This window comes from Furipterus horrens, unplaced genomic scaffold (assembly GCF_987537825.1).
Source record: "Furipterus horrens unplaced genomic scaffold, mFurHor1.1.pri manual_scaffold_10, whole genome shotgun sequence".
Taxonomy (NCBI): domain Eukaryota; kingdom Metazoa; phylum Chordata; class Mammalia; order Chiroptera; family Furipteridae; genus Furipterus; species Furipterus horrens.
In genome coordinates, this window is record NW_028327180.1 from 75,724,755 (window position 1) to 75,750,022 (window position 25,268).

At 35.7% G+C, this 25,268-nt stretch overlaps 1 protein-coding gene across 4 annotated transcripts in view; it reads left to right on the forward strand.

Moving 5' to 3' along the window:
• FAM13B (family with sequence similarity 13 member B) overlaps positions 1–25,057 on the forward strand; it is a 67,849-nt gene extending 42,792 nt beyond the window's left edge. For 2 of the 4 annotated variants that reach the window (XM_090288273.1, XM_090288276.1), the window contains 14 exons: positions 4,326–4,390; positions 7,056–7,104; positions 7,522–7,669; positions 10,516–10,581; positions 11,963–12,173; positions 12,791–12,920; positions 13,594–13,675; positions 15,269–15,498; positions 17,534–17,617; positions 17,835–17,930; positions 22,469–22,552; positions 22,647–22,810; positions 23,584–23,685; positions 24,907–25,057. In XM_090288273.1, the coding sequence (XP_090144399.1) occupies positions 4,326–4,390; positions 7,056–7,104; positions 7,522–7,669; positions 10,516–10,581; positions 11,963–12,173; positions 12,791–12,920; positions 13,594–13,675; positions 15,269–15,498; positions 17,534–17,617; positions 17,835–17,930; positions 22,469–22,552; positions 22,647–22,810; positions 23,584–23,685; positions 24,907–25,030 (1,635 nt within the window). In that variant the 3' untranslated portion in view covers positions 25,031–25,057. The remainder of the gene's footprint in view (positions 1–4,325; positions 4,391–7,055; positions 7,105–7,521; positions 7,670–10,515; positions 10,582–11,962; positions 12,174–12,790; positions 12,921–13,593; positions 13,676–15,268; positions 15,499–17,533; positions 17,618–17,834; positions 17,931–22,468; positions 22,553–22,646; positions 22,811–23,583; positions 23,686–24,906) is intronic. The other 2 variants (XM_090288275.1, XM_090288274.1) reach the window with 2 other exon arrangements.
• The last annotated feature ends 211 nt before the right edge of the window (positions 25,058–25,268 follow it).

Genomic DNA, 25,268 nt, shown 5'->3' on the forward strand with positions numbered 1-25,268 from the left:
ATGTGTTCTCTCAGCATCCTTATTGCCAGTGTTTTGAACTCTGCATCTGGTAGGTTGGCTATCTCTGTTTCACTTAGTTCTTTTTCTGGAGTTTTGATCTGTTGTTTCACTTGGGCCATATTTCTTTGCCTCCTCAATTTGGCAGCCTCCCTGTGTTTGTTTCTGTGTATTAGGTAGAGCTACTTTGACTCCCTATATTGGTGTTATGTTGTGAGGGGTGGAGCCTTAGGTATTCAGCAGGGTGGGGCAACCTGTTTCACAGCTTTGTGGCGCTGTATGTGGGGGAGGGGTCATAGGGAACAATGCCACTTGCCTCTGCCCTCTCCCTTTTTCCAGTCACTTCACCTACTTCCTGTGTGCATCTGGTGCCCCTCTAACTGTTGCTCTGGTGGTGTTTCCCAGAGTGGGTGGGTTTGTATATGTTTAGGATTCTGGGGACCCTCTAAATGGACTCTCCTGAGAGATCGGCAGTTTCTTCCACTACACCAACACCCACTGGTTTTCACAACCAGAAGCTATGAGACTTTAATTTTCCCAGTGCTGGAACCCTGGGCTGTGCAGTCTAGCCTGGGCCTGGAATCACTCCCTAGGTGTTCCTCCAGGCTTTTATCTGCCACATGTGAATGTGGGACCATCTGTTCTTCAAGCCGCTGCTGCCTCACCACCACCACGCTGTGTCCTCTCTGCCCCCGCTCCCTGTCTCTTTCCCTCTTCCCCGTCTGGGTGAATATTTCTCCTTTAAGTCCTTGGTGTCAGACTTCCATATAGTTAGATTTTCTGGCAGTTCTGGTTGTTTTTATTTTGAGATTAGTTGTGATCCTTCTAGTGGTTGTGCGAGGAGGCGAAGCATGTCTACCTAGGCCTCCATTTTGGCCAGAAGTCCAAAGCAACATTTTCCTAAGGTGTGTTTTAAAGTTCAGTTTTGATAACACTTTTTAGGATAAGATATTTAATTGATAAGGAAGTTTCCTTTAGCATGTTTTCATTCTAAACCATGAAGAAGTAGTATGTATAAGGAATTTTAGAGTGTCAGACAATGGAGATTTGTATTCTGGCTTCATCTCTCCCTCTTTTTTTTCAATGGTTTTTAAAAAAATATTTTATTTATTTATTTTTAGAGAGGGAAAGAAAGGGATAAAGAGAAGGAGAGAAACATAGATTGGTTGCCTTTTGCACGCCCCCCAACTGGGCACCTGGCCTGCAACCCAGGCATGTGCCATGACTGGGAATCAAATTGGCGACCCTTTGGTTTGCAAGCTAGCACTCAATTTACTGAGCCGTACCAGCCGGGGCTGTTCCTATTATTTTTGATCAAATAATTTAAACAAATTTAATTAAAGAAAATTCATTGGATTTAGTGATAGAAATTATTGGCAAAACAAGAAGAGATTTGGTAGGGTAGTGGATTTTAAGGAAGAAGATTGACATTAATGGTGAAATGCCTTTTGGACAAGTTTTGGCATTGAAAATAAAAGCAAACAGATGAAGCAGACTGGTTTTGGAAGAGTTTTTGTGTTTTGAACATGTTGGTTGGGAGTATGGGAATCAGTCACTAATAGGGAGAGAATGAAGAAGTGTGAGAAAAACAGGGTAATTACTAGAATATTGCATGGAATCAGGGTAAAGGACAGAGGGAAGATGATTCAGGGCACAGATTGAGTGACTGTTCCTACATAGGAAAAGCTACGTTTAATCCTTAATTGAAGGGGAGGTACAGAATATTTTGTGAAGAAGTTTGGGGGATTTGCTCCAGATGGTTTTGACCATTATAAAATGAAATGCCTCATTCTCAGAGGGTGAGGAGAGAGAAATAGAGTTTGGGGTTTGAAGAAACTGGTTGAAGTTTTTGTTAAGAACCTCCGTGGAGAGAAATCACACAGACCATAGACCAAGTAGAAGTGCGTCTGTAATACTTCAGTATCAGTAGTGGTCTAGCTGAAGTTTGGTGGCTCGTTTATAGTGAGCAACTCAAGCAAGGTTATATATTTGACGTTGTCATGTAGAATTTCCTGGAGGACAGAAAACTGACCATTAACTTGTTCCCTGTTGGTAAGAGCATTGATAAAATAGCTGTCAGTAGTTGGCAGTGGGTGCAGAGTACATGATCAGTGGTTTGGAAACTTGAAATGAGGCCTTAAAGCTGGTTCAATAGAAGTGAGATGAGCGAAGTGAAAAAGTTGCCAGAAGAGGGGAATGTTAGTTGGACACAGTGTGTGTGACGTGGCATGATGCGAGTAGCTTAGAGAGCAAGTGACTGGAGTCCAGAGGAGTCATAAGCCTGGCTAGAAGAATAGGGTTCAGTGAGCTTTTTCCTAAAGGGTTGGATGGTAAATATTTTAGTCTTTGTTGGCCTTAACAGCCCTTCACAACTATATAACTGCTATTATAGCATGGAAACAGCTAAAGAAAGTATGTAAACAATACAGCATGGCTATGTTCCAACAAAACTATTTATGGACATTGAAATTTGAATTTCCAATAATTTGTACATGTCACAAAATATTCTTCTGTTGATCTCCCCCAAACATTAAAAAATGTAAAAACCATTCTTAGCTTACTGCTGCTCTTAAGGAAGGCATCTTTAGTGACTAAATGCTCTATGTGTGGATAATTGACTTTTATTCTACAGATTTTTAAAATATAATTTTTACATATTTATCTTCTGAAAAGGGATAGTCATTTAAAAATTTAAAGGCTACAAAAGGATATATAGAAAAGTTACCTTCCCATCCCTGTCTATCCATATTAATTTCCTCTCTACCATATCGACTATAATAAAACTATAAAAAGCACTGTCCTATCTTAAAAACCACTCTAGTGAATGGCCTCCTACATACATCATTTCACCTCATGCAAACCTGTCTTAGGTTAAATTTATAGAAGTATAATTTTGGGTCATAAAGTATAAGCATTTTATAATATTACTGAATATTGCCAAGTGGCCCTCTTATTGAACCAATTTACACTCTTAATTAGCAGTTTATAGGAGTACCTATTTCATGGTGCTTTCCTTCACCAATAGCAGATTTTTTAATTACAACCAGATAAGGGAAACTTTACATTGTAATTTTCATTAACATTTCTATAGAAATGTTGAGAGTTATTTCTACTTTTAGTTTTCCATATCCTTTGCACATTTTTTTTATTGGGTTCTTGTGTTTTCTTTTTGACTTTTAGCCACTTTTTATTTATTAAGGAAAATAACCCCATCTCCCCATTTTTATGATCAGTTGCAAATATTTATTTCCAGTTTGTTACTAAGGTAATTTTTTGACAATTAAAGAAGATTTTAGATTTTGTCATTGTTAGAAGGCCTTTTGTGATCTCAGATTATATACTAATTTTCTTTTTTAAATACTTCTTTGGTTTCATTTCCCACATTTAAATATTTGGCTTATTGGGAATTTATCATTATTAAGGTATGAAGAATGAATTTAGCCTTTTTCTTAGATATTTAACTAGTTTTTCTAATACATAAATTTATAGAATGTTTCCTCACTGATTTGAAATGCCACATTTATTATGAACTGAATGCCTGCATAAATTGTGTTTCTTATTCATTGACCAGCAGTGAATGAGAGTACCTGTTATTCCACATCCTTGTCAGCATTTGGTGGTGTCAGTATTTTGAATTTTGGCCATTCTAATAGATGTGTAGTGGTATCTCATTTTAATTTATGACTCCCTAATGACTTAATGGTGTTCAGCATCTTTTCATATGTTTATTTGCCATCTGTATATTTTGCTGATTTCAGGTCTTTTGTCCATCTTTTAATCAGGTTTTCTGTTGAGTTTTAAGCGTTCTTTGTATATTTTGAGTAGCAGTCTTTTATCAGATAATTCTTCTGCTAATTAGTTATATATTTTTATGTGTTATTGGATTCTGTAGTAAATATTTAGGATTTTTGTATTGATATGATAATATGAGTCTGTAAATTTTTAAATAGGTACAAATTGTACAGTAATTTGTTGTGTTTTGAGGATTGAAACAGTCTGAAAATCAGTAGCCTGATTAGAGTTCACATTAAAATACTTGGTCTTATCAGTAAACTTATCATAAAATCAATTCATTTCAGGTTTAGCAGGCCTTCATTGGTTGTGTCCCAGTAAGTGTTTTTATCTTCCAAACACTGAGACTACTGGTATGAAATTAATTACCTCTTTTCAAACTTGAGGCCAAAAGTATTTAAGAAACGGGCAGATAGTTAAAAGGAAGAGATGGTTGTCAATTTGATTTGCACTGTATTATGAGACCTCATATTATAATTTTTTTTTAAGTTATACAAATACTCGAAACCTTAATACAGTGGTGTTCTTTTTGCCAGTCTGTAGGCATACTATTAGAGCCATGTGGTGACCATGGTGATAGTGAAGATGGCTGTCTTGAGAGGTAAGCATTTTCTCTTGTTGTTGCTAATTAAATAACCATTTTGAGATTTGGAGCTCTTAAACTTGGGGGTAAAATTTTTAGATGATTCTATTATAGCATATTTTCAATAATCTAAAGAACCAAGGTTCTTGTTTTAATGGTAAGCATAAAGCATATTAAATTCACAGGAGTACAGGTTCAGATAGACATTAGTTATAACTTGGAAAACATTCAGAGGGAAGAACACAGTGCCTTGGAGACACTTAAAACTTTCACTTGATTTGTAGAACAAGTAGGTATTTATTTATATCCTTTTTTAAAAATTGATTTTAGAGAGAGAGGAAAGAAGGATCAGTTTGTTGTTCCACTTACTTATGCATTCATTGGTTGATTCTTGTACGTGTTCTGACTGGAGATCAAATACACCATCTTGCTGTATCAGGATGATGCTCTAACCAACTGAGCTACCTGGCCAGCGTGGGAATTTATCGATATTCTGAATATACCTTTCAGTGTATCATAGTCTTGCAACTATGGATTACTAACTGAAAGATTGTTGCATATTTGCTTCCACAGATATGTATAGGGTGTTTTGTTACTTTTCTCCTTGGACTATCCCAGGATGTCTTTTTTTTTTAATTGATTTATTTTTTTATTAAAGTTTATTGAGGTAACTTTAGTTAATACCATTATATAAGTTTCAGGTGTACAACATTATAATTCAATATATGTATTCTCTATTGTGTGTCCACCAAAGTCTAGTTTCTTTTGTTACCAGTATTTGACCCCCCTTCCCCGGTTTGGTCTCCCGCACCCCCCTTCTCTGGTAACCACCATTCTGTTGTCTGTATCTATGAGTTTGTGTTAACTTGTTTTGTCAGTTTATTGTTTTTTGTTTTATATTCCACATGAGTGAAATCATACATTTTTTGTTTTTTCTTTTTGTTTTTGTCTGACTTACTTAACTTAGCATAACCATCTTATGCAGTTGGTACTTGTTTACCTCTGGCCAGCAATAATGGGAAGGGGGTTCCTTGATGCAATGAATATTTCAGCTGTCTGTAGTCTCCATAGATAATAGATTTAAGAGTCCCTTTGAACAGAAGCTTTCTAGGATTGTTTTAAGTAACCATGTAGGTTTTGGATTTTGTTACCCTTTTTATGATTCTTTAAGATGTTGCTTAGAAGTGTATTGTAACTTCCTTCAGAAAGATAATTGATATTCTGAAAACAAATGAGTAATAAAAGTTGCAGACTAGATTGTACTTACTGAGAAATTCCAAATAGCAATAGCCTTTTGACAAGGGTAAACTTGGCATTAATGCCATTGTCTTTTTTAATTGTGAGTAGGAAACCTATTCTCTGAGGGTAAGTAAATTCTTTAGAGCCATGTCTCTGGACCGCCCCTCTCCTCTGAAGGTCCACAGATTTCCTGCTTACAGCAGTTCCTTGTGCTTCCTTTCAGGAGGCAGGAATGATCCTCTTCCAGCCCAGGGAGTATTGGAGATATGGGCTGAAGATATAAGATTAACAGCATTAACAGGCATCCCCAGAATGATGACATCTGGATTTGGTAGAACAATAAGGATCCATGTAGTGAGGACCCAATCTTTTTGGAAAAAGCTCTTTCCTCTTCAACTTGTGTATAGGTTAGCAAACTTGTTTTTAGATCCAAAGAGTTTCTTGGTTAGGTGGATTTTACAGTTTGTATGTTTAACACTCATGTTTCTCGAATTTAGATGATTAGGTCTCTTAGATTGTTAGGGTAGAATATAGCTCATCCCACCACTTGCTCCCACTCTAAGCAAAGGAAGGCCTTTAAGGTTGCTAGAGAATTTAGTTGTTTCTCATTCTCATCAAGAATAAGGTAATTGGTATATGAGGAGATGGCTCGCCGTATTTGGATCATGACCTATCTTCTGAAAGCACATTCCGTTATGGCAGGGTAGAAGCTGCACCTTTGTGTATCATTGTAAATTGCCACAGAGTCTTTGGGGTGAAGAACCTTCCTACAGTAGGTGTATCGGTAACCTACTATGATACTAGATGCTCTGTTGACTGGTCATATAGGCAGAGATCATTTATGATAGCTTGCTGTCACAGTTGTTTTAAATAGGGTTTAGTTTTTGTGGTGAAATATGAGGTGAATAGAAATTTTAAAAAATATCCTGTTTACATGTTATTATTATGTTCTGAGAAAGGAGAGGTTTAGAAGTAGCAAACTTGTTTTGACTGTAATAGAACACAATCAGATTTAAAATACAGGACATAGCTATACCTTTCAAAAATCATCTTTAAAAGAAAAAAAAAAATCCCAGAGCCGGGGAGTATAAAGCTATTTGGTTAAAAACTAATATTTTAAAAAATCTTTTTCATTATACATTCAATCCTTTTGGTTTCTATTTATTATGGATTTTATTTTCAGGTTATTCTTGGTTTTGTGTGTGTTTGTGTGGGAGGGTGGTGAGTGTTACTTTATTTATCTAACCTGAAGTGTTTTTGTGGATCTTTTCAGTAGTGTGTGATTTTCAGATATAGGGCTCTAAAGAATGGGCGTGTGTGTAGTTGTCATTCTTCTCTCACATTGTAAATGCGAACTGTACTGGGAAGAGAGGGATCTAGGGAAGAAGTATGTATTGATAGTAACCTGTTCTCAAAAGACTAATAACTTTATTTGTATTTTTAGGAAAGAATATTTGTCATTTGACGGTGATAAATTGTCACACTTGATTCTGGTAAGAATTATTTTTCTCTTCTGGTTCTTAAAAATTTGGCTAGGCTTAATCTACCGATTATTATGTCTGACTTTTAACTCTTGGGTTGTATAGGTTTCAAAGAGGTTTAAATACAGATATTCTTATCAAATGTTATACAGTTGAAGTAGCACTTAATATGCCATTTCTGGTTACAAGAACTTCGTTACGAAAACACTTTTCCTGAATTTGGGATCCAAACTTTGTCTCCCAGTAAAACATATAATAAAAGTGCAAATTTATATTTGAAAATAGTTGGGGTGGTGGGAGTGGAGAAGCCAGCTGACTGTATAGGCACAGTAAGCTAAGAAGACTACACAAAGATATATGCCAGTTGTCTTTAAGCTGTGTATGGAAGGCTTCCTGGTTGTGAAATGTATTCTCTATTTTAAAATTCAGGATTCTCATAGCAAGATATGTGATTTGAATGCCAACACTGAATCAGAAGTGCTAGGAGGTCAAAGTGTTGGAGTTCAAGGAGAAGCAGCATGTGTCCAAATTCCACATTTAGATCTGAAGAATGTTTCTGATGGTGATAAATGGGAAGGTAATTTTACCCACACATATTATTTTCCTAATAATACTCTTTGTAACTGAAATTAACAAAGTAGTAATGATATTACTGCCCTTTTTCTGGACAGCCTTATTGATTTTGACTTTCTTTTTCTTTTCTTTTTTTCATATAAGAGAGTGAATGTTTTTACTCAAATGCACTGATGAGGTTATGGGTCAGCTATCTCTTATGAATTAGAAGTTTTTATCTGACCCATTAGCTTTGAAGATGGGTGTTAGAACTGATTAAAAAAATAAAGTCACCAGGACAGGCTTTTGTTAATGCTAAACTAGGTGATATTGACCAGTTTTTGAAAGACTAGTATGTTAGTGCTTAGGGATCTCACGGCTTGAAAGAGAAGGCTTGCCCTGACTGGTGTGGCTCAGTTGGTTGGCTTTGGTCCCCGGTTGGGGTGCATGTGAGAGGCAACTGATGGATGTTTCTCTCACACATCAGAGTTTCTCTCCCTCCTTCTCCCTCCCTTCCCCTATAAACAAATAAATAAAATTTAGAGGGGGGCTTATATATAGCTACCTCTTCTTTATGATCATCAGGAATACTTTAAAAAAAGAAAGATCTTCAGGGGCAGTTCTGAACTAATACTGTACCATATCCCTGTATTACATTAGGTTATGAAGTTTGAGAGCAGGGTCCTAGCAATTTTTACTAAGGAGAGAAGTTTGAATTTAAATTTAAAAAGCATTTTGTCAAAACTCAGCAAATGTATACTTAAAACTTGGATTTCATTATGTATGTTTTTATTTTTTATCAAAAGAAGCAAAAACTAAATAAATATCGAACTCCATGATTGATTTGTATGCTGAAGTGTTTATGGGGAAATATGCTGATATCTGCATTTTACTTCAAAATTCATGAAAAAATAAGATGGTTAATGGGATAGATGAATGTTATAAAGCAAGTATAGTCAAATGTCAGTGGTAGAATTTAGGTAATTGATATATGGATGTTCAGTGTAAAATTCTTTAAACTTGACTGTATAATTTGTAAACTTTCAAATAAAATATTGGGGTGGGGAATGGAAGCAAGCAATGAATTTGACTCAGGAGACCTTTTGGAGCATACACCTTCCTTGATAAAGAGACGATGAGACAACTCAGGAATCTTAAATCAAGTTACATATTTGTTCACTTGGATGAAGATCCTTTGGTTATCTCACATTTGGGAAGTTGGCAAAGCCTTACGGTGGCAATAGCAAGAGGGATTGCAGTGCCACTACCATAGACTCCTTTTGCCACCTCAAGTCAACTCACCTGATCACAGTTGGAATGTTTTTATATATGAATATTTATTTTTAAGATATAGCCAATTTTGAAAGCCCCAAGTCATTGTGCGTGCCAGCCTTTACTGCTGTCTTCTCTTTCCCCCTATATTTTTGTTTGGCATGCCCAGTGGTATATTATGTATCTTAACTTAGACTAATGCACAAGTCAGGAAGTTGTCTTTCATCTCCTTTGTTCTGGGTTATTCAGGATGTTTAGAATTTATGAAGATGTTCCCCAGTTAGGAGATATATTACTCTGGTGGCAGTGAAGATCAAATGTCCCTCTTAGTTATTTATCCCAGCATAGTCGCTGTAAAGGAGTGGTAGTCAGCAGAGCATCCCTGGAGCAGTAGTAGGAGAGGAGTCTGAAAAATGAGACTGGGATTCCGACAAAGGACTTACACTACTTCTTGGAGAATGCAGCTCTTTACAGTCCTGAAGGTCCTCATCTTAAGTGTCAAGCATAAAAGAGCAATTGTTTTTCATTGTTTGAGGAGATAGGGCATTGTCTGTCTAGCTTCAGCTTTCTGGAGACTTCCCCAAAGAGAACCTAATGCTGGGCGCTCTTGTTTCTCTGTCAGAATTCACCCCGTTTAACTTGTGGTATGGAAGGGAAATAACTGGACTACTGGTCCCTGATGTTCAGTGCCTGAGCTGCCCTTGCTATTCACCTTGCTCAGTAGCTTTGACAAGTCCATACAGGCCTCCTCCTGGCACTTCCAGGAGTAGGGGTAGGAGAGCAAAGGGTAGTAGACATCTGAGTGAACTTCTCAGCCATGAACTGTACATGCTTGGGAGAGTGTCTTGTTAGCAGACCATGTTGTTCCTTCCTACTTTGCCACCAGTACAAAGATTGGTTTTCTACAACTAGATGTTAGGATATTCTAAGTAAAAGTCTGTCTTAGGAGACCGAATTACTTTAGACCCTAGATGCCTTAGAATCAGAGACATGCCTTGTTTGAATGTGACTCTTAATAGAGGAGTAGGGTAACTCCAGATAGAGGCCCACACTTTCCTTGTTTGTGGGTTTTCTTTTTTGTATTGCTCAAAGTATAGTCAACAGACTGCAGTTCGCAAGCAGGTCGCACATATCTACCACCAGTATGAATTTGTAGCAGCTCTTCACATGGTCTTGGCTTTTAATGGATGTGGACATTTTCCCTTCAGATTCCTGCTAACTCTTGAATAGAAAACAATGGGATCTTTTCAAAACACAATCAACGGGAGATATTTTTCTGTTAAATCAGTTATACTGAAAAGCTTCTAATAGTACCATGTTACAAGTTTCCATTTCTTTAGTTTTCTGTTTGTTTTAATAAAACAGTACTATTTTGATTTTTTTGCCTTGATTGCTGAAATGGAAATGAATGTTGGTGTTTGTTTTTAAAGTTTTTTGTTAGTAGTAATTTCTTTGAATAAAGTTTTGAGCTGAATGCCTAACTGGTTTTAGGGAAATGTTTTTGGTATCTTTGGCTTTGTGTTAGTTATGTGTATGGTTTGTTCTGACTGTGCTGTGTGTTCACTTTAGTATTTTTTGCCATTTTTTCCATTTTATTAGCGTCATGCCCTATCACTTTTCCCCTCATTGATTTCAAAACAATGCATCTGCAGAGAGATGGGGAGGGTAAGTATGGTTCACCATAGTTTAGTTTTTTTTTTTGCCTTTTTATGGTTCACTTTGTTTGCCTTTTTTATTAGCCCTTCTCCTGCTGTCCCCATATAGTAGGAAAACTGATCTGGGTTAAAAATGGTACCCAGAAAACATTGTTTCTGTTACTTCTCTCTTTTCTTAAAATAGGAGATTTCTCGTAAAATGTTTATTACTAGTTACTTATTTGCTGGGAAGCAGGTACAAGGGTTGTTCTGAGAATCACTTTATTGCTGGGTTTATTGTGGGATTGCACGCTTTGTACCCAATTTTTAGTTATCAGTTTGATCTTGATTTTAAAAACTAACTTAATTATGTTTTTATTACCCTGAATAAAATGTAATTTTTAAATTGCTAATGCATAAAGTAAGAAACTAAATTACTTAAGTAGCAACCTTAGCTATTGTGTGAAGAAAAAGAAAACATTCTTGATTTTTGACACTGTCAAGCCATCTGTGCATCCAAAAATATTTAACTCGTTTTTGTTATTGTTAATAGATGTAGCATCAAAGTTTTAAATTGTAGTTATTAATAAAGTTAATGTATAGATGGAAAAGTGAAAAGTGTCTCCCCTCTCCTACAGATTCCAGTGATACTTGAAGTTAATTTTATATTTGGAATATATTTGTGGACTGTGTGTTTATCTCTATGTGTTATATATATAATTAAACCTTATATGTGCAAGAGATATTAAATATATTAACATGATTTTTAGAACATACAGAATAACCAATAAAATAAATGTGCTTAAGAAAGACTAGTGCTATTAAATTATGTCTTGATAATACTGTTGGGTGTTTAATTACTAAAATGTATATTATGCACAGGAACCCTGCAACAGAAAATAACTACCCCACTTTAAAGTTAGGTGAGTTAGCTACTCATTTGGAAATTTAGAATTCTTTTGGAGTTAGCTCAGTTTGGTGAGTGTTATTCATGGCTTCCACTTCTTAACATAGCCACTTGACAGTGAGGGACAGTTTATTCACCTGGCAGCATTTGGCTAAGTTAAATTCCTAACTAAGGACTTTTGAGTGTTTCTAAATGAAGAGTTTCCCTACTTGAAAAATAACATTTGATATAATTTTAAAGAGCTTGACAGTGTCCTTTCTTGCTTTGCGACTGGGTTCAGAATTTTAAATAGAACTCTGGGCTAAAAAATGAAACCCAGGCAATTTTAAACTTAGTAGGTTTTATGAAGATTCTAGTATCCTTTCTTTGTAAAAAAATTATCATAAATATTATATGAACCACCACACAGTGATATGATTTAAAGAACATATAGCTGATATTGTGTGACTTTTTTTCCACATGGAAACCAGAGACCCATGCTACTATCTTTGTGTTTGTTTTTCAGAGCCGTTTCCTGCTTTTAAGTCTTGGCAGGAAGACTCTGAGTCTGGAGAAGCTCAGCTCTCTCCACAAGCTGGAAGAATGAATCATCACCCCCTGGAAGAGGACTTCCCTCCCGTGTTATCACATCGTAGTTTAGATTTCGGGCAAAGCCAACGTTTCCTACATGATCCAGAAACGTTGGCTTCCTCATCTAAAGCACTTTCTTTTACTAGGTATGTGATTTTTTAAATATACTTTTGAGAGGTGATTCCTAGTATGTATGCAGACCCTTTGAGAGATTTAATCCTTTAGACCTGAAATTCAGAGCTTTCTCCTATTTCATAAAGCACATTTTTGTAACTTACTTTTTTGGATCCCTAAATTCTGGGTTCATTGAGATATATTGTTTGGGATTTGCTCTCTAATAGAAATTTTCTCAGGATGTACTTAATTTATTTAATCATTCATGATTGAATTACTAACTCTGGAAGGGAAGCAGCAAGTGGAGCTCACCAATCCTTAATGTTTTTATTGTCAAAACTTTAATTCTTAATGTCAAAAGCTTTCCTTTGCAGTCTGAACACAGAGAGCTCTCAGCTGTCCAGGTATCTTTGTGTCTTCTTTGCCTTTGCCAAAACAACGTTTGAATGATTCCAAATTGTTTTCATCAGCACTTGTGTTAGCTAATTTTGTGGCCTGTAATACTATGGTATAAGTTTCTTTTTCTATTTTTTAGTGTTGGGGATATACTTCTTGGTAATAGTATCATGTTAAATCAGGGTAATAAAAGATAACAGTGTTGATAACTTGGAAATTTAAGAGGTAGTGTTTGCCTTTTGTTTTAATTCAGGATTCGAAGATCATCCTTTAGTTCAAAAGATGAGAAAAGAGAAGACAGAACACCATATCAGTTGGTCAAAAAACTTCAGAAAAAAATCAGACAATTTGAAGAGCAGTTTGAAAGGGAAAGAAATAGCAAGGTAAGATTGTGGCATTGCCAGCATGAGGTAGATCTGTTGGAGCTGGGAGGAGCTTCTTTGGAGAGCATTCATTAGTCCGTCTCTTTGCTGGGAGAGATAATGAATCTGAGGTGCCCAGAGAAGTAGTGATCATACAGATCTGAGATTACACAGATCCTTGGTCTTCTGATTTCCATGCCACTGTTCTTGCCATTGTATCTTTAAGTTTCCATTGGCAAAACAGCTTGGAGAATTTTTAAAGTAAATACTTTACATTGACAGGTAACATTAATGCTACTTCTGCCCTCCCTCAAAAACCACAAGTACCAAGGGTGAGAGGTAGAGAAAGAGTTAAATAATTTTAAATAATAAATAATATTAAATAAACAAGTAATAAATTTTAAATATAATAATAAGATATACTTTAAATTTAATAATAATAAGTTTAAGCTAATAATTTAATAATTAGAACATGAATTGGAAAGAGTCCTATACAAGCAGTCAGAAGACCCATATTCAAATCTGGCTCTGAGAGCTTTACTTAATATCCTGCCTTAATATCTACTTTAAGGTAAGATGAAAGTGAGGATTGAGTGGAATCTCTGCTTTGGAAACTGTAAAATATGACTGACATAAATTAATATAACTATTGCTTACCACAAAGGTGTCAGTGATTCAGTTCCTTAATTTTCAGCCTTCCTACAGTGATATTGCAGCTAATCCAAAGGTATTGAAATGGATGACAGAGCTTACCAAACTGCGGAAGCAAATTAAAGGTATAAAATATCCCAGTTTCATAGTATATTTTTATTTAAAAAATATTCTTTATAATGTCTGTTAGAATTATAATTTTGATAATTTTAAGTTTTGAACACTGTTTTCCAAGTAAAAGTTTTATTAGTATGGTTAGTTGTGGCACTGAATTATGTTTTTCCAAATGCCTTTCTTTTATTTTAATGAGTAATGTTCATTTGAAAGGTGCCCAAGATTGTATTGGTGATATTATAAAGTTTATCTGAACTATATTTCAAATATTAAAGAGTTTTGGGTTTTGGTAGGTATTTCATCTTAGACTAAAACTATCTAATCATAACGAACTGTTTATACTACAAAGACTAAATAGTAAGTCTTCATGAATCAAAAGCTAGGTATTGTGTTACTACTGTATGTTAACTCAGTACAGCAGTTGCTAAGGTATAATTACTTCATGTGTGTTTAGTGAGCATGTTTTAAAATAATTGTTAATGCTTAAAAATTTTATCTGTACTGAGTATGGGTTTATAATATGGAGCATCATATTTTGGCTTATTCATTTGAATTCAACCAAAATTTTAGTAACTTTAAGTATAAAGTACTTGTAGACATATGAGGTTATAGCAGTGAATAAGACAGTATCGCTCTTGTCATTGAGTTTACATTCTTGTAGTTAAGTTCTCTTATCTTTTCTTTAGAATTGTTTCCTACAACTCTGTTAAGCTTTTCCTGTTTAGTGCCAGTTTCCAAGCAAATTGGCATAAAAATGAGGAAAATTGATTTCCAACTAAGTTTTCAGTTTTCTTCTACTCTTATTGTTCTATAGTCCATTTTCTTCATAGAAGTCAGAATGATAATTTTAAAAACTGTTACTATCTTATTCAGAGCCCTTCAGTGGGCTTTCCTTCCCAGTTAAAATAAAAGTCTAGATTTCTTACCATGACTTTCAAGGTCTGGCCTTAGCTCATTTTATCACTTTCCTTTCTCATTTTCTGTTCCTTAAACATGCCACACTTTAGGGCCTATGCACTCACTGTCTATTGCCTCAATTGGGGTGGACTGTTCGTCCCCTAAATCTTCTATGGTAGGTTATTTCCTTATTCCATGTTTAACTAGGATGTCACTGTCTTAGAAAGACCTTTGTTGCCAATCCCATCCACAAACACAGCTCTTGCACAAACACAGCTGTGTTCCTATTAGCGCTGTGTAACATCCTGTCTCATCTTCTTTATAGCACTTAGCACTCTTTGAAATTGTTTTGTTTATGAATTTGATTACTTGGTTTTTTGTTTTTACTTCCCTGAATTATATCCTCCATGAAAATAAGGACTGGTTCTGTTTTTCCAATGCTTATCACAGCATCTTACTTTATAGTAAGCTTTTTATGAATATTGGTTGAAAGAACGAATAGTATGGCTCTCTTGCTACACACACACACACACACACAGACACATATACACACAAAATTTAATTATTTCATGTAACCTTGAATTATCTGAGCCCGTGTGCTGTTAATGTATATTTTCCTGTTGTGAATCTTGTTTACTGCTTACTCTTTTGACCTAGTTGCATTTTAGCTAAAATCACTGATCTGTCCTCTTGATTCTGAAATGTAGATGCAAAACACAGAAGCTCTGATGGAGAATTTGTCCCTCAGACACGTCCACGTAGTAACACTCTTCCAAAAAGCTTTGGCTCTTCTCTAGACCATGAAGATGAAGAGAATGAAGAGGAATCCAGGGTCATTCATAAGGAGAAGAAGCCATCTAAGGAAGCAACACTTGAGCTTATTCTGAAAAGACTGAAAGAAAAACGTGCTGAGAGATGTCTTCCAGAAGATATCAAAGTAATCTTAAGCTATGGTGTTTGCCCAGACTAGCCTTTATACTTTAGAGTCCCTGAAACAAAATAATTACCACAGTGTCACAGAGCTGTCTAGGTAGTCTTACTGGCCTGAGTCTGCTTCCCAAGTTTGCAGATGCAGAAAGATGTTTTTATAGCACACCAGGAGTGTCCTATCGTTTAGGGACTGAGTCACAATAAGAAGACTAAAAATACTAGAACGCTGATCTGTTCATTTATATTGGAGGCAGTTGGCAAGATGAGTGTGTAAAGAGTGTGAAACAACCTCAGTTTGAATTCTGACTTTATATCTTAGTTAAACATATTGAATTCTTAGCTTATGCCTGGCCCTGACTGATTATAGTATGTGCACTCTGCCACTGAGTCCCTTTGACAGTCCTGTGACCTATATGGATGTGATTGTGTCCATTCAGATACTAACACAATTAAATGAAGGAATTTTTTAAAGGAACCATTACTCACTAAAGCCCATGCCTAGGGCAGACCTGGTCTAAGCACTTGGCAGCCCAAATAATTTTATCAGATAAGATTAGCTCTCAAGTGAACTTTTGTCCAGGCAATGATGGACCCTGATGTAAATTCGTATCTTGACAACAGAGTACAGCTCTCTCATGATCTAAATATTGGAGTCTCTTTCCTTTGAATAGAACTGGATTAGAACTTCTAATTGTTCCTTTCCTCCAACTTCTCTATTTTTTCAATTTTGTGTTAAACCCGCCTCAACCTACCTTCCATGAAGTGATTTTGATTGGATTAGTTTATTCACATTCATTATCCTAGGTTTAAAGTTCAAGCTTGAGTTTGAAATTACAGTGTTTTACAGAGTCTGCACCCAGCTGGCCTCTACTGAACGTGCATAATCTTAAATTATATTTGTTAGAGGAAGATATTATCCAGTGAAACTTTTTTTACCTCTAATTTCACTTTGGTGAGAAACAGGATAGATAGTATTCTAGTTCTGGGATTAAGTAGAGTTTATTTGGTCTAGTGTTAAAGGGTTGTCTGTGGAATATTCGTTCACTGAGATGTAGATATTTAAAGGTCCTGTGGAACAATGTAGGAAGGTTCTGTGGGCAAACAAATTTGAGGTGTCCTGCCTACTCTAGTATCATTAAAGTAGTAAATGAAGTCATTACGAAGCACATTGCAGTTAAAAGAAAGTACCAGATGAGGTCATAGGGTAGAAGTTTAAGGTCACAAATTGATTCTGTTGTTTTTTTTTCATGTCTTTCCACTATACTGCTGCCAGATTTTGTTAATAGTTTAGGAGAAATATTGGATTATGAAACCTGTATATACATGTTTTTTATGTGTGTGTGTGCATGTGTCCACACATAACAAAATTATAGTTATAATGTCAATTAAAGACTATGCAAAATTAAGTAAACTAATAGGCATTTAGGTGTGTCTTTACAGCATATCCACTCGTTAGAGCCCTGTGAGGTAGGGCGAAGTTTCCCCATTTATAGATTAGGATATTGAACAAAAAGAGTTTAAGTGATTTACCTAAGGTCACTAAGCTGCTATTCATAACTTATTCAGATAAAATGGAAATCAAGCTACCAAAGAGGATTGGTACCTAAATATTAGAGGACCAGATTCTACAGGTGACTGAAGATGTTGCCTGCAATCAGCTGGGAGGGGGAAGGGGAAGAAAAGGGGAAATGTTGCATAATTGGTAGGAACAAAATAGGCAGGGATGTTAAGAATAGTGTAGGAAAGGGTGAAGCCAAAGAACTTACATGCACGGCTCATGGACATGAATGGGGGGGCGGGTGTTACTGGAGGGAAGGGGGGTACTGGGTGGAGTGGGGCAAAGTGGGGAAAATTGGGACAGCTGTAGTATAATCAGTAAAATATACTTAAAAAATGTTGCCTGCAAATTCACAAGCCAAGGATCTATTCTTACTGGCCTAGATTAGAGTGGTGATGGGCTGCCCTTTCAACCTAATTATTTACATTGTGAGGGTGAGGACAGTAATGAGGGTGCCAATGAGAGTGTTTTTTTCCCCTCCTAGAAAATGACTAAAGATCATTTGGTAGAAGAGAAAACGTCTCTCCAGAGAAGTCTTCTTTACTATGAAAGTCAGCATGGAAGGCCGGTAATGTCTCTTGCTAAAACAGATTTTTCTCTCTTAAAAAAAGAAGATGGATCACTTTTGTAGCCCACATCTTCGAGTTGTTTTATAGAGCATTGTTTCCTCCATTTGGGAGATTGCCTACTTCCTTAAAATAACTTTTTTAAATTGGGGGGAATGCTTACTGTTTTGGACATTTTAGGTTTCTAATGACTAGTTAATTTCCGTTTTTTTGCTTCAGGTAACCAAGGAAGAAAGGCACATTGTTAAACCTCTCTATGATAGATATAGACTTGTAAAACAGATGTTGACAAGAGCTAGCATCACTCCTGTCCTTGTAAGTAAAACATGCCAATGTTTATCTAGTTAATTTTACTAAGACCTACTCTTAAAAAATTATGGTAGTATATGGGAGAAAGACACAGGCATGGTAGCATGTATTGTATATGTAAGATGAGGTTACTACTTTCAAAGGAATAGGAAATTAATAAGTGCCTACTATTATCTCTTAGTCATTTTTTAAAGTACTTTTATGTTTGATTATGTAATTAAATCCTGACAAGTTAAGTCACAACAGGTAACAGAAGGTAGTCTCATGTCATAGATGATGAAACTGAGGCTCAATAGTGATATGCCCAGAGTCACCGACTTTGTGGAATTAAAAAAACCTGTATTTCAAACTCTTGCCTAGTTTCTTTCCATTTAAATTCATGTTTTTGAAGTTACATTAGTTTTGTGATGGCTGTCATCATTATATTTACTTAACTTGACCAATAATATCAGCTGATTTTTTTCAAGTTTATATTTTTAAATGATAGTCATTAAAAATAATGTATTCATATTGGTGTAAATTTTAGAGAAAAATGAAACTAATACATATGTGCAAATTAAGCGCTATCCCCAAAATAACCATTGGATAGTGTGGCTCTGGACTGCTCTCAAACTCAAGTAGAAAACAACATGTAGCCCATTTTGCATCATCTCATAGGAATTAACTTACTGGAACTTAGAAGATTGTGTAGGCTTGCAGGCCATTTTATGTGGCTAGCCACTTGCATGGGGTTTGTTTCCTTCAGGCTTTCACCACCTGACTACTCATTAGAAGGTTCATATTGGCCTCCTGAGCACTTTTTATTTAGCCCTCATATAAACTTATTCTTTTTATTTGGCCATTTTTTTTTTAGTTGGTCATCTCAGTTTCCTTTGAACAAGGAAAAACAAGCCTGTATAGTTTATATTCTTTGCACATAAAAGTTTATTTAATATAGGTTTTATCCTTTGGTTACAAGGTATTTTTGTGTGTCACTGATATTTTCATAGTTCTGTAATAGTGTCTATATAGTCTTTGAATTTCTTTATAAAAACCATTTTAGAATTCCACAAGTTCGTTTTTAAAAACTGAGTCTATAGGAAGCATTTCTAGATCTTAAGGACTCCTAAATATGACTCATCAAAAGAAATTTGCTGGGAAATTAAAGCCTCATAATTTCTGGCTGGGAAAACAAGTGGGTGTTAGGGTGGTGTAAGAAACTGCCATTCTCTCAGGTGAGTCCATTTAGAGGGCCCCCATAGTCCTAGACTATATGCAAACCCACCAATTCTGGGAACCATTACCATGGCAACAGCTAGAAGGGCGCCATTTGCATATGGGAAGTGGGTGAAGTGACTGGGAAAGGGACGAGTGCTGAGCACTCTGACCCCTCCCCTACATACAGCACCACAAAGCTGTGAAAAGAGTTGCCCCTCATTGGTGAATACCTAAGACTCCTCCCCTTACAACATAACAGGTGCAGCAGCTCTATCTAATACACAGAAACAAACACAAGGAGACAGCCAAATTGAGGAGGCAAAGAAGTATAGCCCAATTGAAAGAACAGATGAAAACTCTAGAAAAAGAACTTAGCAAAATGGAGAGAGACAACCTATCAGATGTAGAGTTCAGAACATTGGTGATACAGATGCTCAGAGAACTGACTGAGTATGGCCACAAAATAAAGGAAGAAGTAAAGGTTATACAAAGTGAAATAAAGAAAAATCTTTAGGGAACCAACAGTGATGGGAAGGAAGCTGAGGTTGAAATCAACAATTTGGAACATAAGGAAGAAATTAGCATTCAGCCAGAACAAAATGAAGAAACAAGAGTTCAAAAAAACAAGAGGATAAGAAGACTGGAACATCTCCAAAAGTGCCAACATCTGAATCATAGCGGTGTCAGAAGGAGAAGAAGAGCAAGGAATTGAAAACTTATCTGAAAAAATAATGAAAACTTCCCTAATTTGGCAAAGGAAATGGACATACAAGTTCAGGAGGCACAGAGAGCCGCAAACAAATTGGACCCAAAGAAGACCACATCAAGACACATCATAATTAAAATACTAAAGGCTAAAGATAGAATCTTAAAAGCAGAAAGAGAAAAGCAGAGAGCTACTTGCAAAGGAGGTCCCATAAAATATCAGCTGATTGCTCAAAAGAAACTTTGCAGGCAAGAAGGGACTAGCAAGAAGTATTTGAAGTCAAGAAAAGTAGAAACATACAGCCAAAATTACTCTATCCAGCAAAGCTACCATTTAGAATGGAAGGATAGTTAAAGGTGCTTCCCAGACAAGGTAAAGCTAAAGGAGTTCATCATCACCAAGCCCTTACTATATGAAATATTAAAGGGACTTATTTAAGAACAAGATCAAAACTATGAACAGTGAAATGACAACAAATTCAAAATGATCAACAAATTAAAAAACAAAAACTAAGTGTACAACTAGAACAGGAATAGAATCATTGATATGGAGATCATATGGAGGTTTATCAAGTGGCGAGGAGGAAGGGGGAGATAGTGGAAAAGGTGCAGGGATTAAGAAGCATAATTGGTAGGTGCGGAATAGACAGGGGGATATTAAGAATAGTGAAAGAAATGGAGAAGCCAGATAACTTATGTGCACGACTCTTGGACATGAACTAAAGGGGTGGAATTGCTGGAGGGAAGGTGGGTAACTGGGCAGAGGGGTACAAAGGGGAGAAAAATGGGGACAATTATAATAGTATAATCAATAAAATATACCTAAAAAAAGAAATTTGCAGTCTAAACATTAAGCTAGGACAATTCAGTAGGAAAGAATAGTTTTTTCAACAAATGATGTTCAGACAACTAGATAGCTACATGCAAAAAAGGATAGACTCTTACACAAAATTATCTTTAAATGGATTATAGACATAAATGTAAGAACCAAAACTGTAAAACTCTTTGCAAATAGAGGAAAATCTTTTTGACCTTGGATTGGGCAGTTTTCTTGGCTGTGACACCAAAACCATAGTGACAAAAGAAAAACATAAATTGGACTTTATAAAAACTTTTGTGCATCAGAGGACACTTAAAGAGAAAAGACTATCTACAAAATGGGAGAAAATGTTTGCAAATCATGTATCTGTTAAGGGACTGCATACAGAATATATATATATAAAGAGCTCTTACAATTCAATAATAAAAAGATAAATAACCCACTTTAAAAAATGGCGAAGGACTTGAATGGACATTTCTCCAGAGAAGATATATAAATGTCCATTAAGCATATGAAAAGATGTGTAACACCATTAGTCATTAGGAAATGCAAATAAAAACCACATTAGATACTACTTTATACCCACTAGTATAATAAAACAAGACAGATAACACTGCTGGTGGGAATATAAAACGGTGCAGCTACTTTGAAAAATAGTTGGGCAGTTTCGGAAAAGGTTAAACATAGAGTTACCATATGATCTAGTAATTCTAGTATATACTGAAGAGAACTGAAAACATATGTCTGTACAAAAATTTGTACATAGCTCTGGCTGGTGTGGCTCAGTGGATTGAGTGTTGGCCTGCGAACTGAAAGGTCTCTGGTTTGATTCCTGGTCAGGGCAAGTGTGCAGTTGGGGGCATGTGAGAGGCAACCAATTCATGTTTCTCTCGCACATCATCAATGTTTCCCTCTTTCTCCCTCCCTGCCCCTCTCTCTAAAAATAAATAAATAGAATATTTTAAAAACTTTGTACACAAATGTTCATAGCTGCATTATTTATAACAGCCAAAATGTAGAAACAACCCGCATGTCCAGCGACTAATGGATAAACCAAAGTAGTGAATCCATATAGTAGAATATTATTCAGGCATAAAGAGGAATGAAATATACATAACTACAACATGGGTGAACCTTGAAAAAATATTTATGAAAAATGAAAGAAGCCAAACACAAAAGGCCACATATTGTGTAATTTCATTTATATGAAATATATAGAACAGGCCAGCCCATAGATACAGAAAGTAGATTAGTGTTTGCTAAGGGCTGGCGGGAGAGGGCACATGAATAACAGTTGATATATAGGGTTTTTTTTTTGGCGGGGTGGGTGTGATGAAATTTTTTGAAATAAGATAATGGTGATGGTTGTACAACTTCTGAATATACTGAAACTCACTGAATTGTATATTTTAAAAGAATGAATTATATGGTATGTGAATTATATCTTAATGAAGCTGTTAGTTTCTAAAAAAGAGTATAAAGTGGTCTCCAGACCAAAATGGTTGACAGCTAGTGTTAAAAAGTAAAATGCTCTCACTTAAATTGTCATGCTTTCTTTTATTTAAAATTTTAAACATATTCTCTGAATGAACTCTTTTAGAACTTAGACATAAAATATCATTTATCACATTTGTGCACACAAAATACATATAAGAAAAAAATTTTACTAGAAAATACATATAAGGAAAAATTTTTACCTAGGAATTCTTAATTTAAGACATAAATGATTAGGATTTTGAAAATAAAGTTTGATATCAGTGAAATGAAGCTTCATTACTTTAAATACTTAAGATGTAAACCATTTGTATATTGATTATTATAGGGATCTCCATCCATCAAGCGAAGGAGTCAGATGTTACAGCCAATCATAGAAGGAGAAACTGCTCATTTTTTTGAAGAAATCAAGGTACTCCTTACAAGAAATTATTCTCTGATCTCTTTCCTAAAGGAAACGTTCGAAGTCATGGCCTATTTGATTCTGTGTTTGAGTATCTTTTTAGGAAGAAGAAGAAGATGGTGTTAGTCTGTCCTCTGAGTTAACTGATATCTTGAAAACTGCTGTACAGGCACAGTCTTCATTAGAAAACTCAGAATCTGATGTTGAGGAAAATCAAGAAAAACTGGCTCTGGATCTCCGTTTGTCAAGTACTCGAGCAGCATCTATGTATGTAGGCTAGTTTGTGATTTTAGCCTATTTGTACAATAAAACTTATATGTCAAGAAATTTAATGTTAAGCCCTGTCCAGTGTGGTTCAGTTGGTTGGGCATCAACCAGGATCGCTGGTTGGATTCCTGATCAGGGCACATGCCTGGGGTGTGAGCCAGGTCCCAGGTTGGGGGCGTGTGAGAGGCAACCAATCGATGTTTCTTTCTCGCATCAATGTTTCTCTCCCTCTCTTTCTTCCTCCCTTCCCCTCTCTCTAAAAATAAATAAATAAAATCTTTAAAAAATTAGTGTTAAATAATCGAGCACTTGGAGAGAATTAATAGTGTCAAGAGATACATCCTTTTTTAAAAAATGTGATTTATAAATACATGTTTCCTAATTCATATTTGTAAAATTAAATATTAATGTGCTTTGAATATTTTTAAAAGCTAAAATTCTATATTTGCTGCATAACAAAGTACAGGAACCAGCTGAGAGTTATCATTTATGTTCTCTATCAACTTCTTTACTTTATATGGTCTCTGACTGTCGTTCTCAGCCCCAGCTTCACGTTAGGATCAGCTTGGAAGATTTTTTTTCTTTAAAGTATTGCTGCAGAGCCCTGCTGGCAGCTATTCTGAGTTAGTTGGTCTGGGGTGGAGCCTCAGGCATTGGTATATTTTAAAAGTTCTCCAGCTGACTTTTGTTTGCAGCCAGGGTTCAAAAACCACTGTTAAAAACATGATCAACAGTGTCTTTTTGATAATGTTTTCTTCCTATTTCAATTTTAGGCCTGAATTACTGGAACAACTTTGGAAAGCCAGAGCTGAAAAAAAGAAACTACGTAAAACATTACGGGAATTTGAAGAAGCATTTTATCAACAAAATGGAAGGTTTGTTGAGATCACAAAACTTGAGTCCTCTTTGTTCTTAAACTCACAAGTGCCTGTATGTTAAAATAACTATATGGAACAGAAATAAATTGTGCGTATAAGGATATTAGCATTGAAAATAAAAGTAAGAACATTCTTTTGTATGTTGAAACCCTGCTATTAATGGCAAGAAAAGTCAGAGCTGGAGTTAAACAACATCTGATAAAATATTCCAAGGTTTTCCTAGGGAGGCTTGGTTAGTGGTAGCTATTTTATGTTCTTTTATACTACATCCTCACCCTTTTGGAAGTGTTTGTGAAATATTTCTCATTTTAGAAAGGGTCCCATAACATGAGTTGTATCTTTAGTTAGTTTGGATTCTTATATTGAGACCATGTTGCTTAAGCTACATGTTCTTCATTACAGGCTGCACATCTCCAAGGTGTGTAACAGGGTGGCAGTCACGTGACTCCTATAATATGTGACAAATTGTCTTTATCTAATTGCATCATGCACAGTGACCCATTGAAACACTTTTTAAAATAAAAATACATTCTAATGCAAATAGTAGCTAGAAATGAGGGCTATCTCAGGTCTTAGAAAAGTTATTCCATGTAACTGGGTGGTCTTACCAGCCAATGTGTATTGAGTCCTCTATATAGGTTGGCAAAAGTGGTTTAAAAAAATCTCAAGTACAGGAATGAGTTTTTCAAGTACCTTCTAATTCTTTGTCTTACTGGAAGAAAACTTTGCTTATAATTATACTTAGGATGGTTTGATGCTTTACCTAGTGATTAAACTGAATTGCATTAGATCATTAATAATACAAAGTGAGGAAGCTACTTATTTGCTACTATAGGTAATATGTTTTACTTTTACATTTCTACTCACTGAAGCCACAGTTAATGTATGAAGTTACTCTTGTAGCCCCCTAGCACTTAATATACACTCACAGACCTGACAGAGTCTAGCAGTGCATGTCTTATTGAAATACTACCTCTAGTAATGTACAGTGATCGTTGAAGTATAGTATTATTTAATCTGTCAATAGAAAAATCCATCCAAAATAGAAGTAGTTCAGGAATGTTCCTTGGAGATGGAGGGAAGTAGCCTAATATTCTTAAAGAGCAACTTTTAAATTTGAATTTATATTTGGTAACATTGTCTCACATTAGGAATACTTATGGGACTTTATTTTCCAGATGATCTCTAGAATATTACACATTTTATTTTCTCCCGTAGGAATGCTCAGAAAGAGGATCGTGTCCCAGTGCTTGAGGAGTACAGGGAGTACAAGAAAATTAAAGCCAAGCTTAGGCTTCTTGAAGTTCTTATCAGCAAACAAGATTCTTCAAAATCCATATAAAATATACTCCTTGAAAACATCATAAAATCAGTTGTATTCCCTGAAGCTATCGTCGTGTGTACTTGGCTGGTACTTGCGTTCATTTTGTCAGGCACTCAGTGTCCCATTTTGTAACTTGGTTGTGGCCCCGCTAGAGAAATGATGGGGGGGTAAGTAGACCCTCTCTAGGGAGCACAGTGTTCATATTAACCACAGACTGTCCTCTCCACCTTTAACAAACATCCAGTTTTCTTCATTG